General features: G+C 50.2%; 1 protein-coding gene across 2 annotated transcripts in view; it reads left to right on the top strand.

The window, feature by feature from the left end:
• Nucleotides 1-16,991, top strand: part of MTOR (mechanistic target of rapamycin kinase) — a 1,008,697-nt gene that overhangs the window by 951,042 nt on the left and 40,664 nt on the right. For both annotated transcript variants that reach the window (XM_085609875.1, XM_085609873.1), the window contains 3 exons: nucleotides 336-458; nucleotides 1,911-1,993; nucleotides 3,600-3,672. In XM_085609875.1, the coding sequence (XP_085466001.1) occupies nucleotides 336-458; nucleotides 1,911-1,993; nucleotides 3,600-3,672 (279 nt within the window). The remainder of the gene's footprint in view (nucleotides 1-335; nucleotides 459-1,910; nucleotides 1,994-3,599; nucleotides 3,673-16,991) is intronic.

The raw sequence follows: 16,991 nt of genomic DNA, 5'->3' as shown, positions 1-16,991 counted from the left end.
GTAGAAGACCAGTATATACAGACATAGTCACAAAATATGACTCTACTGCCATTGGGCCCAGCGAGGAATGTATCCTTGTGCCCCAGACTGAGTGAGGGTATAAACTTACTTAAGAGCTGAGTGCGGATGTTTATGTACGGCCCCATCGCTGATGAGGAAATGGTTTGAGTGCTGTGTACTTACTCCACCTGGCTAAGTGAGGAATGTCCTAGAGCTGAGCCAGTCCATAGGCCTGTTGCAGAGATGTAGTTTGCAAACCCAAAGCAACGACTTAACAGACCATAGGACCTCATTATAGGCTTGCAATATATATTTCCATTTTTTTTCCTTTATAGATGGCTCCAGATTATGACCACCTGACTCTGATGCAGAAAGTGGAAGTCTTTGAGCATGCGGTTAACAACACTGCTGGTGATGATCTTGCCAAGCTGCTTTGGCTGAAAAGCCCCAGCTCGGAGGTATATACATTATCATTTGCTTTCAGTAGCTGTTGCTGAGTGCCAGTACTCCTAGGCAGGGCTTGGGGAGGTTTTCAGCTTCGTCGGGAGAGTCAATGGTCTTCCATAGTCTGCTTGTATTGTAAATTTATGAAAGATTCTTTCTTTCTACTGATCTTTCATTTTTTTAAATATCTTCAGCCGCCAAATTGGCTACTGAAACCCTAGATTTGGGACAGCTAGCACCATGATTACATGGTGTAGCAATGCATCCATTGTCCAGTAGAAACATCTCCTGCTGTACATACAATGCCTCCTTTTAATATTGATGTTGGCATTGGTTGATGGTTTTCTTACGGGTACCATGGTTTGGAAGCAAGAAGTTATGATTTGCATATAGATTTAGTGTTTTCTAATCTTGAAGCGGATGAATTGGGATTTTTCAGCTTGTCATTAGTTTATTCATGACTGGTTCCTAAAGCACTCCATAATAACGGATTATATGCCAGTGCCCTAACCCAGTGTATGCAACGTTGGTTAAATGTATCAACTCATGCATTACCAAGAATGTTTGTGCTAGGACAGTGCTCTGCCCTGAAAGTAACAGAGCTATCTTTCAAGCCATAGCATAGTACAGATGAATTAGGAAATAAAGTGATGGTGTACGCTGACTTTCCTATACCTTGGTTTAATGAAAGAGTTAAGATAGGAGATGTGAAAATTAGGGGTACTCTATTATTTAATGTGGAAGCAGGATTATGGTAGGATTGGAAACCAGATATTCTACACTTGCATATATATTTCTGTGTGTGCGCGGCCTAGCTCTTTAGAGTTGAAATCATGAGGAGTTAAAAGAAGCAGCACGTGTTGTAGAGAAGTGGAGTTGGCATATAAGATGTAGGACTAGATTTGGTCAGATTTCCAAATAAGCATGTGACTTGAGGTGTTGGCACCCAGCAGATACTATTGTCAACCCGCCCATTACTGTCTCTGGGCTCTTCTTGCCCTTATTCTCAGCTTTGTTGTCTTGTGCCTTCCTCCATACAAGTTTCAGTGCCAAGTGTCGGTAGCCACATTTTTTCGTGGAGGAAGGGTGAGCATAGTTGGGCATCTCTTGTGTTGCTAGAAGTTAGTGAGAAGGATATGGAATGGCTTGTAATGAAGTTGTATTTCGGTGTAAATTGTAGGGCAATGAAGTATGGAAAATATGACTTGCTGGAGGTAGCTATATGCCATGCCTCTAGCAGTGTTATGATCTGGGCTATGGAAGGGGACTGTACCAGCTACAATCACGTGGCAGAACTAAGTAACATTGATTCCTCCTTTGAGCAGGTGGCAGATTGAACATTATCTACAAAATTCTTGGGTCAGTAATTTGCTGTTGCACTAGTTCAGGTCAAGCCCACTTCTTGTGGGAACTAATGCTTGTGACCGTGCTCCCAGAACGGTAGTTCATGCTGTTTCCTTTTCCAGGTCTGGTTTGACAGAAGAACAAACTACACACGCTCCTTGGCTGTGATGTCTGTAGTTGGATACATCCTCGGCCTCGGTGACAGGTAGGAGGCCGGAGTACTTTCACCCTTCTGTGATTTTATTGGCTTGTGGGGAGTGTGAGGCCTGTTCATTTGGTCCTGGTGCAATCAATGGTTAGTTGGCAGTAGCCTTTTGGGGGGGGGGGGGGGGGGGGGGCAGGGGGTGGTACTGAATCCACAGGTTTTTTTTACACTTCATCAGGATTACGAAATTACTCCGATTTTGCACTTTAATCTCTATCTTTATTTTAAATCTCTCTGTTAATGTTTTAAAGTACATTCTTGGCAGAGAGGAGGAATTTAGGCGGTCAGAACTGAGCAAGGTGTTTTGTAGCCTCATTCCAGACGGTCTGAGTATCCCAGCTTGCTAGTTGATAGTATTAAGTGTGTTTTAGTGGACGGAAAATGTAACTTTGGAAAGCTAGTGAAAATCCCTACCCATCTAGACAGGTCTTGTTCAGGGCCGGGGGTAAGGGAATAAAGAATATGTAGTTTGTCATGTCCACATAGGATAAATACAATCCTCAGGGAAAGCAGCCTGCTGTGTACACCTGCATACGGTGTCTTTATTCATCCAGCACATAGCCTTCTGGTCCCACAATAGTTATTCACATACAACACACTGTAGAGAGGGCAGACAAATACCCCCTTTAATTTAATGATAATAATGTGCTTGTTTTCAGCATGTATTGTTCATCTACTGTACATTATCCAGCCATCTGGTGTTGGGCTTGCAATATTATAGACCTCTCTATAATGTAATCAACGTTTCAGTAATACCTCTTTTAAAGATACTTGTTTTTGGTGACTGGTATGATTTCTTACCGAGAGTCAGCCTCCCTGTCAAGGGGCAGTTAAACGGCCTGTGCTTGTAAACATTTGCTATCAACCACGGAACCTGGGAGCAGGAATCACCCAGGAGCATGGATAAGGATACGCTGTGAGTTTATTCACACCCATATCCACCATTGAAAATCAGATGATCACTGCACCTCTGAGAACTTGCAGAAAGGTGAGGCTGGTCATTAAAAACAAACAGGGCAGTGTGGGGCATATTTTTCAAGCCACTCTTGGCCGTCTGCCACCACAGAGAACATCATGGGTCCTTTGACAGGCTTTTCTTCTAATGCCTGTGCTGTAGACCCTCTAAAGCAAAGTTTTAGCTCTGCTCCCTTGTTGTCTGGTACTGTATTAGTTGCTTAGGACCTTCTAATGGTGGTTTGATTCCTCCAGTTGCCCTGTCAAGAGGGCATCACCAGCTGTTTGCTCCATTAAGAGTACATTGTTCCTTTTGGCCCCATTAGTTGCACAACGCCAACCATGACAGTGGTTTCTTTCACTATTCAGAAGCACAACCCTGCCTGCTAACCCATTTAGGAGCACATCTGTTGTTGTGGACCAACTTTCTCTTGTTGCAATTCCTCTTCTCTCCAAGTGCCACTGTGTGTATAGTGATAGTTACTCTTGTTTTATACTGTGCTAATTACTCCAGGTATATTTACTCTATTCTTCTGGTGCTCCGGTTTCTCTAGCCAGTTTTTTCTTCATGTCCTCTGTTTTCATAGATTTGTTTCCTCTTCTTTCCCAATGCCTTACTATCTCTCACCAACCTACCTTCTTTTTCCCACAGACATCCTTCTAACCTGATGCTGGATAGGCTTAGCGGAAAGATCCTGCACATTGACTTCGGTGACTGTTTCGAAGTAAGTTTGCACTGTTAATTAGCCAGTGAGTGGGGTTCTTCTATAGGTGCGTTCCTTCTCCGAGCAGTCACCAGCTTGATAACTGCCTGCTGTATACTCACCTTCTTCTGCTGAATGAATGAATGATCTTTATTGTATATGGTTATTTAAAACCTTTACAAAATGCAAAAACAAATAAAACAATCATAATCTGATAGAGACATCTAGCCGCTGATTCCTTAACTTTTTCCCCAGCAGTAGCTCTGCACGCTGGGGGGTGGCGTCGCCCTGCTCCGTCATGACGTCGTCCACGGAAGTGATGTCAATGGAGCCATATAGGCGCCCCCCCGGCGTATCCGGAGAAGCGTTTACCTCTGGCCTGTTTTTTGTTTGTCAGGCCTTCTCCACACCTTTTTGGCATCTGGGAACAGTGTGTGAAGCCTTCGGGCTTCGAGACGTGTGAGTCCTGTTCGCGGCAGATGAGCGAGCACCACGACTCCGGGGAGTGCGACACCTGCCGCTGGCTGAAGCCGAAGTCCTTGCAGGAACATCGCATGAAGTTGCTGACCGCCCGGATGTCTCGTCTCCTTCTCGTGCTGGGGGCTCGGTTCGGGACAGGTCGCAGAGTCGTTCCCGCAGACGTCGCTCTTCTGCCGCAGGTAAGCACAAGAAGTAGTCGCGGAGGTCGCCGACCTCGCGCGACGGCGGGGCTTGCTGCTCCCGGTCTCCACCGGACATGGGTCCTCAGGAGTCGACCCCCACTTACCCGCCGTTTCCTGGTGCTGTAGCGACTAGGGCCCAGATGGAGGCCTATTCTCGGGCCTTGCTATCCATCTTTGGGCCAACCCCGCTCCCTGGCACGCCTTCAGGCCCCATAGAGGGGGTAGGGGCTCAGATCGGGGGTTCGCCCTCGGCACCGGACGAGCACCCTGACTCCGATTCTGGAGTCGCTGCGACGTCGGGGCATGGCCCGGAGGGGCATCCTCCTTGCACATCCAAGCCTTCCATGTCGTCTTCGCACAGCCCTGCGTCGACACCGGCTGAGGCTGCAGAGCAGCTCTCGACTCCGGGTCGACTCCGTTCCTCTCCGCAGGTTCCCACCTCGGAGGAGGTTGCTCGACGCCAGTCTGGCAACGGACGGACGAGGCTCCTTGAGGGTTCTTGACATCGAGTCGATGCCATCTTAACGCTGCTCGACGCCAGTGCCCTCCCCGCCCGTTCCTCGGTTGGTGGAGGATGTGGAGACCACACCGGAGGAGGCTCCTGCGGGTTTACCACCCACAGGATTGTTCCTCTGACCAGGTTCCCATGTACTGGCAGGGCCTTGGATGCCCTAGGGCTTTGCAGCCACCGCGTTTGAGTAGCCGGATTAGCCTCATGCCGTCCCCTACACATGAGCTGTTGTCACCACCTCGGATGACCACGGTGGCTAGTGCGGCTTTTGCGGGGGTGGTTCCCAGAGCTGCGGACATTTTACAAGTGCAGCCCCCCTCCGGCTCTCTGCCCTCTGATCCCTTGCTGGCTTTACTCCACCAGGGCATCGTGGAGGCAGAGCCCGTGTTGCCTTTTGGTGAGTCGTTATACGACACTCTTCTGTGGACTTAGGCGAGGCCCTCTTTGGGGGACCCGGTGAATCGTGCCATTGCTCATAGACATCATCCTGCTCCAGATGACACTGTCTGTTTGTCCCTCCATCCTAGGGCTCAAGGGCTGGTGATTCAGGCTGCTTCCGTCTCGTTGCCTTCTGCCCCTCCTCCGTTACTCCTTCCCACTTGGGAGTCTCGATGGTTGGAGTCGTGTGGCCGCCATGTATTTGCATCCACCAGTGCGGGCCTTAGATCCCTGAACATGTCTTGCGTGTTTGCACGGGCCACTGCTGCTCTTTGGGACTCGGTGAGCCCCCACCTCCCCTCTCTCCCAGGGGGTTCTCGGTCTGACCTGGATCGGTTGATTTGCAATGGTCGGGAAATGGCGCAATTTTTCATCTGATCGGCCATGGACACCATTGATTCGGTGGGTCGCGCTATGGCCCGGTCCGTGGCTCTGCATCGTCATGCCTGCCTGCACTATAGCTGTTTCCCTGCCAATGTCCAGGAGCATCTTTGGGGTTTGCCCTTTGATGGGGTCACCTTGTTCTACAGACATGCAGACTCGGCGGTTCAACGTCTCATGTCTGAGTTTCCATGAGTTCTATGATTTTTAGTCCTTGTGTGGACTTGCATTTAGTTGCAGTCTTATCACTGCTTTGTTTGGTAAGTTCGTCTCTGGGTTCAAGACGTCATTGCCCAGACAGACTGTGCAGCTTTTCGCCATCTTCCCCTTCTTTTGCTACAGCTGGCCAGCTGTTTTTTTTTTTTTTGAGTCCTCCTCCTACGAGCTTGTCTCAAGAGGTGTCCCTTGCTTTGTAGGGACGTGCCATACCCTATGTGGGGAAATTGTTGGCTATTGTATAGCTGACACGGGCAGTTTCAAAGGCTTCCGTGGGGTCTTCTGCAGACTGATTCTTTTCTGTCTCTGCTGCGGGTCTCCTGATTCGCCCGCTCAACCTACTGGTGGGACGTCCCCTCTGCTGAGCCACACAGGTTTGGTGTGGCTCTCTCCTTGGGCTTTTGGGTTGTCCTGTACAAGTTGGCCCATAGCCCTCTCCTGCCTTCTGCTATGCCTGGCTCTCCATGGCATGTTCTTTCAGCTTCGCTGTGCTTTTTCTACCTGTCGGTACTTGCCCCTTGGGGGTGTGTTGTCTGTTCTGTTCCGAAACGGATTCTCCGTGCGCACGATGTAAACGCTGTCACAGGGTGCCGACGGTGTTCCTTGCTACTCGGGCCATCCCTGGTGGGGGGCAGTGTTTGTCTTCTGTCATGGCTCGGACCAGTGGAGTTTTTGTTTGGGGGCAGTGGAATGTCCGCCAAGTACGTCTGTTGTGCGTTGCCTAGTTTTCTATTTCCATCTGCTCTCCCCTGGCAGGGACCATGGTCTCTTGGTTAGCTTGCCACGCGGAGGGTTAGAAGCTTCAGCTACTGGTCTCTGCTGCTGCTTTCTGACTCACTGTGGTCTAGTGGTCGATGTTCCACTGCAGTTCTTTCTCTGGTTGTGGTTCTCCGTCAACACTGACCGTGATATGGCTTTCTTTTCTGTCGGACTTCTGACTGTGTATTTCTCACTCTTTCTCGTGAAGTGTGTGGTCGGTATCCCCGATTGTCTCACAGGAGGCCAGGGTTCCTTCCCTGTTGATGGGATGCTGTCACTTTTTCGCTATCTTACCATTGTTGTGACCCGCTTCACGCTAGTGCTGTTGGTGCCGCCTGTGGAGTCTTTTACCTGGGACATGCTCTTTGTGTTCTTCCCCTTGTTTTCAATTTGTTTCTGTACACGTCACTATGTGTATATGTCTATATTTCTGTGTGTATGTGTGTATGTGTGTATATATGTATATATATATATATGTATATATATGTATATATATATACATATCATGTGATCAAGGCTCGTGTAGAGCTGAAACGCGTAATGGCGGCGGTGCTGGGCACGGAATAAAACTTACATTCACAGAATCTGGGTTCGCCTCGTCTTTCCAGCATACGGAGTGTGGGCGAGTTGTGGCGATATATATATATATATATATATATATATATATATATATATATGTCCATATATATATGTCCTGATGTCCTCAGTTTTTCCACACGGCGAGAGCACGCTTCCTGGGCTTCACATGCCTGGTATTGGGGGTCCTTCCCGCCCAAATCTCTCTCTCTCTCTCTCTCTTGTGAGCGCGACCCCTCTGTGTAACTCCCCAGGTTTCCCGGTTCTCCTTCGCCGTTGGTGCCTCTGGGTACAGTTGACGGCTTGACTACCTGATGCCTCAGTCCTTGAGATTTTACATGGGTGTGATGTAGTTTATGGTACCCACTGTCTCCTTGTGTGTATCATGTCATCCACATGCATGTTTCCTCTGGTGGCCACAGTTCTGTATATCTAGGCATGGTGACGTTGTTCCCTCACCTTCCTTTCTCGGCATCCTCTGTCATGTATGCTTTGCTTGTTTGCTCTGACGCTGACCTACTGTATCGTCCCTCCTTTGGGACTGGGTCTATTGCGGATCCGTGGTATCTGGTGTTAGATTGGACTTCTTTTTGCAGAAGTTTATACAAAGTTCTTCCATCATGCACAGACCTTGTTGGTTCCGTGTCTTTCCTTCTTTTATTCCTGCCTGGACGACTGCAGTCTCACCTGCCGTCTGCAAGATTGTGGTGCCTTTGCCTCCCATTTCTCATAGCAGCCCTGCGGAGCTTCATGGGTCTGTTGTCAGGCGTGCTGGCATTTGCTATCCCCACCGTGGTTTGGTCAATATCATTGACGGCTCTCTTCTCTGGAACTTGGTGGGTTTTCAGTCGCAGACCCTCCTCCAATGGGGTATGGCTTTGGTATCTATTCTAAGTAAAGGAATCTGCGGCTAGATGTCTCTATCAGATGAATGAGTTACTTACCTTCGGTAATGATGTATCTGGTAGAGACACAGTCTAGCCGCAAATTCCTTAACGCCCACCCATCCTCCCCGTTCTGCGACGGGCTTTCAGGTGGGGTTCTGCCCACTGGCCTCCTTACGGATGACCTTGGCCTTCTTGAGTGGTGCTCTGGCTGGTCTGCCTCTGGGGCAGGGTGTGTCGCCCTGTACTAGCGCATTGGCTATCCGCTCTTACTCGTTTTGGGTGGATAGGTTACGTGCTTTCACTGCTCTTCCTCCCCGGTTTTCTGGCATGGAGATCCTGTGTTCCTTCCACCCTCCCTCCGCCCTCTTCTTTCCCCTCCATTGCCTTGGGTCCCCCTTGTTTATGCTGCAGTCACTTGGATTGAGGTTCTATTTGCCTATGTCCTTTTTCGTTGGTCATTGCGGGGAGAGTGGTGCACATGCTCTGATGTTACTCACTTTTGGTCACTCGCCATGACATATGTATTTCTAGTCTTGTTGTGCTTTCTAATTACGCTCTGTGGTTACAGACTGTCTTTCATGCGCATCCATTCTGTGGTTGTGCATCGTTCTTCGTTTGTCATGCCTTTAATATCCAAAGCCATTGCCTCTTCGGAGGGGCGTGGCCCATTGCCTGGCTGGGGCTGTTTCTGGTGACGGGGGCTTTGTTCGCTCCCTTCCATTACTTCAAGTCTTGAGTGCTCTTTCAACATGGTCCCTTCAAGTGCTGAGTACCCTTTTCCAGTGGGTAAGGATTCTCATCATTCCGTGGTCTCTTATTCTTGTTTCACAGGTTTTTATTCTTTTTTCACACACTGTTCCTATACTCTCACATTTTTTGTAGTGACTCCGCGTTTTGGCGCGGAAAAGTTTCCCACAAGAAAACTGACATCAGCACGCCGGGGGAGCCTATATGGCTCCATTGATGTCACTTCCGTGGACGACGTCAGGACGCACCGGGCGCCGCAACCCCCCCCTCCCCCGGCCTGCAAAGTTACTGCTGGGCAAAAAGTTTTTTTTCTGAATCTAGTCTGACGCCTGGGGGAATATTCTAAGATAAGGAATCTGCGGCTAGACTGTGTCTCTACCAGATACATCGTTACCGAAGGTAAGTAACTCGTTTGTTATGAATAACCAGATCTCAAGTGACATGAGAACAATTTTTGAATAAGTACATAAAATGCTGACGATTCTTTAAATACCTCAGGGTACTAGCAGCATTATAATTACGTTTAACGGGATCCAGAAAGAGGGCACAACCGTGAATATTCGTTCTTCATACTTATAAATAAACAGGTCACAAGTGAAATGGAAACAAATTGTGAATAAATACTTAAAATACTGACGATTATTCAAATGCCTCCAGGGAGCAGACTCTTCATGTCAGATAGAACATTTAAAAGCTGCTAGATAGCCTGGTCAAGGAACAGAATTGTTTGCTGTTGGGATGGAGAAGTCGAATGCATGGTAACAAACGTGCACCTCTTCCTGAGTGCCCAACTGTACTTATGTCTGCATCCCTTATACTGATTTTTGTTGTCGTAGGTAAACACGGCTTGTGCGACATAGGAGTTGTCAATGGTTGTGGTCTTGTTATACCGGGGGAGGAGGGATACGCAAAGCATGACCCTCATAGTGGTGGAAGGTGACTGCTTTCACTAGGAGTTGAGCAGCATGAGCTTGGTGATGGCAGCATACTGTGTGGTGATCACTAGTAGCGAAGAGGTCCTTTGCAATCTGTATCACTAAAGTGAGCTTACATGCTCACTCACTCTTAAAGTTCCGCTGCTGTGCGCTTAACCCACCCTTGGCCTATATCAAATTGGTGTGATTTGCTACGCAGCTCAGAAGTGGTATATCTGCGCTGGTTGTAGATGTGCCTGGGAGGGGTGCAATACAGGGTTTGTGCAGGACTGAGCAGTGTGTGCATGGCGTATCAATGTACTGAAGGTGCATGTGCCTATGAGTTGTACAGTACCTGAATGATGTAGTACTGGGCAGTGTGTGCAGGATAAATGCATGTGCTGAATGCATGGCTATCTGTGAGAGGTACAATACATGAAGGATACAGTGTGTGCATGTGAAATGCATGAGCTGGATGTATGTGTGCTTCTGAGTGGTGCAATACATAAAGGATACTGTGCTGGGCAATGTGTGCATGTTAAATATAGATGCTGGATGTATAATTGCCTATGAGTGGTACAGTACATGAAGGATACAGTACTGTGCAGAGCATGTATGCAGTATGGGAGACCCAGGTGTGCATGGTGAAACATCGAGAGAAGGCAGAGAGATACCCCCCCAGTCAGATTTTTAAGTTGCTGCATTCCTGTAGGCTGGGTGGGACACACACGGGGGAGGGGAGTACCAGGACTCTCCTGTAGTCTTCAAAGGATGCTCTCTGATTTAGTGAGAAATCACAAGGAAGGGGACCTGGCCCATCTTATGAAGGAGATGGGGCTGATGAGAGAATAATAAAGAGTATGGCTGGGGGTCCTGGGCAAACCTTTTGAAGATGTGAACTTTTATCATTCCAATGGCCTGTGTTGTGGGGCTGTCAGCTGTGGAGACACTTCTGCTGTGACGGACTGCTTTTTGAGAGGAAGAGGGAGCAGAGGAGCATGCACATCAAAGAAAACAGGACCACAACATAAAACTCGTGCCCAAAATCACATTTGGTGTCTGGAAATGGACTATACAAAGGGGAGATTAGGACCCCAGAAATTGTCACCTGGTAAGCAGCCAGACCTGCTGTGTGAGGAGGGGAAGCTCTGAAAGACTTCTGCCTGTGACTGGACTGGGGGCCAAGGCCTGCTAGTCTCCCTGCTGGGTGAGAGGCCATCACCCATGGAGACTGGAGCACCACTGGCTTCCTGCTTACTAAGTCCTGTGTGCCCTATGAGGAAGAGGAGAGCTTTGGAGGAAGTGAGGTCCGGGGGGAGCCCTGTCGACTGGACTCCCTGTATGAGGTGTGAGAAAATAATGGCTGCAACGATAAGATCGTTGCCCATGTGCATGACAGAGTCAGCAACCCCCGTATGCCAGGAGGGGAGCAGTCGTGAACCTAGCCGTGTGTTGGTTTGCCATGCGGAAAGACGGAGTAGCCCTGAGCGGAAGCGGAACAGCAACCCCGTGTGTCAGGATGCACCACCAGAGAGAGACTCCTGTGCTAGAAAGGGCCATAGCCATGTGTAGTAGTGGAACGGCCACCCTGTGTTCCAGGAGGGACCGCTGGATGGAGGCTTCTGTGCAGAAAGGGGCCATAGCCTTGTGCAGGTAGCAGAGCAGCAACCTCGTATGCCAGGAGGTGTTGCCATTGGAAGTATTACTGTGCTGATCGGCTGACACCTCTGGACTGTGATTTGCGAGGACCCAGTGTGTTAGAGGGGTCACCAGGAGTACCAAAGACTACGACTTGTTCTGCCTAGCTGGAGAAGTGAAGACAATATAAAAGCACCATCACCCAAGTGAGGGACCTAGGGAAGGATCGTCTTAGACACCCCCCCACCCCCAATCAGGAATCAAGCGAATACTTACCCCCTCAGGAGGAGCCGCAGGAACCTCGGGTCGCTTCAGGAGCTTGATTGCAGATGAGAGATTCTGCACCAGTTGAGTACAGGTGCCTGGTCCACATGCTGCCATCTTACCTGAACTTGGCTGCAGCCTCTGGGATCGCCTGCAGACAGGGCACATTCAGAAACTCTGACCTCTTCACTCCTGCTGGAGCAGATAAGACTATTTTTTGGGCCTATTGGCCCCAGGCAAACTTACTGCTGGAAGCGCTGTGGCGCTAGAACACAGTTGACTTTAATTGGGAGTCAAAGTGGACTCTTGAGACTCGGACTGCTAGTAGGGTATACCATAGATGTTACCAATAGTAAATGGGAAGTGACCATAATGGCTAACACAAGGAGAGATTGGGACAGAAAATCGCCTAAGAAAAACTAGAACCCTAACTTCAAGGTGAATTGTTTTATTGTTTGTGAATGTTGTATGTTTCCTTTATGTTGGTAGGGATAGGAATACAATACTTCTCTTTTTTCATAAGTGTGTATGTATTTAGCTAGATAATGATTAATTGCTGCTGCTGCTGTATGCATTTTGAGTTGTGAGCCTAAGTTCATTCCCCTGTATCCACACCTCCCCTGCCCCCCTCTCACCACCCGGCTAGCGAGGCTTGGACTGCTCGGGCCATGCTTACCCCGAGAGTCAAGTGTAGAAGGGGTACTTGGCCTAATTACTCAGGTTCCATAGTAAGTCGGGCCCTAGGATTTCAGGAGTGAAAAGCCTTGTACCCCACTGTTGGGCCCAGTAACCCCTGTGGTCCTCTGAAAGGACTTCTGGCATTTGCCAAGAGATTTTCAGCTCATATCACGTCAATGGAACATTGCAGCCCTAATTGTATAGGTGCAGACCCAAACTCTGTGCCTAAAGCTTTTAGTGTATGAAGGCAGTTTGGATTGCTGTCATAGAGTGGTATAGGGCAGGGTGTGGCAAGAAACTGTATACCATGAAGATGGAGGTTGGCTGGCATGTGGTGGTTTGGGAATGAAGAGTAGGACTGAGCGAGAGGATGCTTTTTTTTTTTTTTATTTACATTTTCAAAAACCTTTATTGAGGATATTTAATTCAGACCCATTACATTGTGCTACACAGTAAATCAAATGACACAGCGTTGTACAAGTCAAGCATTAAGGAGTCAAAATCAATTACACTCTGCCGTCAACAGGAACATATTTGGGGCTACAATCACTTCATTATTGCGCGGGGGGACCCATCCACGAGGTGGTCACAGACTCAGGCCATAGCGTAGGAAGTGCGTATCGCAAGACGGGGGGGGTGAACGAAAGGAGGAGGGGCGATCACTGACCAGCACCAGCGGGCGGCGTGCTGGCGGGGAGCGCGGGAGAGGCAGCGCCACTGGGAGGGGAGCGGGCACGGAGATAAGTCACCGAAAGGCCCCAGATGTCAGCAGGACGGGACTTGGCAGGTAATAGATCCCAGAACTCGGATAGCAAAGTATTGCACCTAGCGGCGTCCTCCAGCCAGCTCTTGACCTTAGTTGCAAGTCTACGACCCCAACACATAGCCACCCTACGCCTGGCCAGGACCAGCAGCATAGCAGTCAGGCGGCGAGAAGGATCCGGACGGAATTTAACAAAACCTAGAAGGCGCAGGGTGGGGGGGTTGGGGTACACCGTGGTGCCAATGATGTTAGAGATGGCGGAGCTCACCACCTGCCAGAACTCTGAAACCTTAGGGCATAACCATGCTAGATGTGCATAGTCCGCAGCAGGAGCAGTGCAGCGCATGCAGGAGTCACTAGGTATAAGCCCTAGCTTGTGGAGCTGAACAGGAGTGCGGTAGAGTCGGTGCAAGTACTCAAAATGTGTCAGTCGTAGCCGGTAGTTTGGTGACAGTTTCTTCGTTTGTTTGCAGCAGTATAGCCAGTCAGCCTGCTCAATGTCCATGCCAAGGTCCGCGCCCCACGCCGCACGCGATGTGGACGTTAGAGTGAAGGCGTATCATTTGGTGACTAATTTGTGTGGGGTCGGGGATGTATAAATGAAATCAAGAGCCAGCATAGTGGGAGGGGGCTGAGGGAATGTAGAGTGTAGTTTCCGACAAATAGCATGCAGCTGGTAAAATAGGAGCGTCTCCAGCGGGCCCGAGGAGTCTGGAAGGGAGTAAAAAGTGTTCCCTGGATATAGGTCCACCACCGTCTGCAAACCCAAGCGCGCCGCATATCTGTGCATGCCGGAAGGCTGAAGTGGAGGGAAATCAGGGTGGTGTACTATCGGCATGGCATTAGCAGAGAGTACGGGAAGATTGGAAAGCCTGCGCAGGCCGGTCCAGGCCCAGCGTAGTGTCTCGACCGTGTCCACCTCCGCCCGGGAGCGCATCACCGGCGCAAACCATGCCGTGGACAGAGGCCAAGGGGAAGCTATATCCGTTTCAACGGCTACGTGTGGCTGATAGGGGGTGGGATTAATCCAGAAATGCAGGAAACTGGCCTGGGCATATAAAGCGTAAATCTTGAAGTCCGGAGCACCTATGCCTCCGACTGACATAGGGAGGGTGAGGATGTCGTATGCTACTCTTTGCTGTTTACCGACCCAGACAAGGTGAAATAATTAAAGAATGCAGTTTACGAAAAAAATGCGCAGTAAGAGGGATAGGGACATTTAAAAAGAGATAAAGAAACTTCGGCAAGACCACCATCTTGACAACTGCGATCCGACCGGCCAGGAACAGCGGAAGACGACTCCAAATCGGAATCCTGGACTCCAACCAATCCACAGCGCGTCCGAAATTGGATCTCCACAGTTCGTCTAGGTCCCTACTCAACCAGATGCCCAGATATCGCATGGGTCCAGAGGCCCAGACAAACGGAAAATCAGGTGTGAATGGCCTTGTGGCATCCGTCAAGGGGAACAACACCGACTTGCTCCAGTTTACCTGAACGCCAGAAAGGCCGCCAAAGCGTATGATTTCCCGGACCAGGGGACTCAGATGTTCCTGAGGATGGTGGACATACAGGGTTATATCGTCCGCGTACATGGAGACGAGGAGGGGGCGGTACGAAAAACCGATTCCCCTGTGAGTGTGGTGCTGCCGGAGTCGTGCAGCCAATGGCTCCATCGCAATAGCGAAGAGCATGGGCGAGAGGGGGCACCCCTGCCTGGTACCACGCTCGATGCAGATAGGGTCCGAAATCTGTCCATTGATACGGAGGCGTGCTGAAGGGTTGGTGTAAAGAAGCTTGATCTTGCGTATAAAGATTTGGCTGAAGCCCATGCGTGGTAGGAGGTAGAATAAAAAGGGCCACTCAAGCGTGTCAAACGCCTTTGTGGCATTCAGCAGGGCCGCCACAGCAGGAAGATTGGGGTTGATTTGGTGTAGAACTGAAAAAATTGTGCGGAGGTTGTGTGAGGTAGCTCTGCCGGGAATGAAGCCAGATTGGTCCGGAAGAGCAATAAGGGGCATGAGTAGCAGAAGACGGTAGGAGATCAGTTTGGCGAAAATTTTATTGTCAGTGTTTATTAAAGAAAGAGGGCGGTAGGAATCGCGACGGTCGGCCGGCTTGTCAAGCTTAAGGAGCAGAGTTATCATGGCCTCGCGGAGAGATTAAGGGAAGAGGCCAGTATCGAAAGATTCATTATACATGGCATCCAAGTGTGGATCAAGGAGATCTGCGTACGTTTTGTAGAATGAGGCCGGTAGGCCATCAAGTCCTGGGGCCTTATCCCCGGGTAAGCCACTGATGGCGGCGAGTATTTCTTCCCTAGTGAATGGCACGTCTAAGAATTCTCAATGGTAGTCTTCTAGCCAGACCAGCGCGATAGACTCAAAGTATTGATTGAAGGTCTCCCGCGACAGGTGTGAGCCGGCAGAGTAGAGCTGCAAATAAAAGTCTAGGAAGCGGGACTTGATCTCCTTCGGGGAGGTAGTCCTGGCCGAACCCCCGTCAGCAAGGGCTGTAATGTAGGAGGCGGCACGCGACGGGCACAGGAGATGTGCTAGACTTCTTCCCGGGCGGTCTCCCTCACCGAAGCGACGAGCCCGTCCCTCCCTACCCAAGAAGGAGAGCTTGGGGTCAGCCTCTTCAGAGAATTCAGTGTGTTTTTGGCGTATCAATGCCAGTGTCTCAGGCCGGGGGTGTGCATCTTGGGCGGCATCCAGATCCTTTATTTCTGCCTCGAGCTTAGCAAGAGTGGTACGGATTGATCGGAGGAAACCAGCCTGTTTGGAGATACACTCGCCCCGGATGACTGTCTTGAACCCCTCCCAGAGTACCGAAGCCTAGTCTACAGATCCCGTGTTTTGGTCAAAATTGTTGGTAATCGCAGTGTGAATGTCCGCACAGAAGACAGTATCCCGGAGGGCATTTTGGGGGAGTCACCAGGTGAATGCACGCAGCGGGGAGTGGGGGAGGCGAAGACGCAGCTGGACCGGTGCATGGTCAGAAAAGGTACGAGCCATGTGGGTCACTTCGGTTAGCCAGGTCAGAACATCTGGGGAGGTCAGCCAAAAATCTATGCATGACCAGCAGCCCCGCACGCCTGTAACACAGGTTCCCACTCGGGCATCCGGCCGCAAGTGACGCCATACATCGTAAAGAGAGTTGTCGGTTAGTATAGATGTAAGGGTCACGGCGGCGCACGGATGGGATGTGTGGGGACCAGACCGATCAAGGGCCGCCGAGAGAGTTACGTTGAAGTCCCCTCCCCAGATGACAGCGGCTGGGCCGCCAGCGGATACGAGGTGCCATATGTGATTGAAAAAACTTGGGTCGTCCGAGTTGGGACCATAGACCGCAGCAATCGTCACGGGCTGGGCCAATAGGGAACCATGCAGGATTACATACCTACCCTCGGGATCAGTCAGTGCCTAAGCCGTGTGCCAAGGGAGACCCCTGCGTATCAGAATGGAAACCCCCCAAGCTTATGACGAGTAGGTGGAAGAGTGAGATTCCCCCCAGTAGCGCGCTTGGAGTCTGGAGAAGGATCCCAACATCAGGTGCGTCTCTTGTAGGAGACAGATGTCCACCCTATGACGCTGCAAGTGTGAGTGGATCAGGCTAGCCTTACGGTGGTCGTTCAGACCACGGACATTCCAGGTCCAGCAGACTGTGTCAGTCATGAGAGGGTAGTCAGAGTTATGAGTGTACAAGGCGTCAGCTGGGAGGGCGGCAGGGGGACCACCCACGGCCGAAGATAGGATGAATATATAGCAGGGTTGCGGAACTTGTCGGAGGACCGGGCGAACGCCCCGTACACCTAGAACAGGCAACTTCAGCAAGCAGGCAGGGAGCCGGGCCAGAGGAGCAGCATGTAAGTGGAGAGTGGACAACCATTGACTTGCGGCAATG

This window comes from Triturus cristatus, chromosome 1_2 (assembly GCF_964204655.1).
Source record: "Triturus cristatus chromosome 1_2, aTriCri1.1, whole genome shotgun sequence".
Lineage (NCBI taxonomy): Eukaryota > Metazoa > Chordata > Amphibia > Caudata > Salamandridae > Triturus > Triturus cristatus.
Note: the sequence above shows the minus strand (reverse complement) of the source record. Positions and strands in the feature narration are given on the sequence as shown.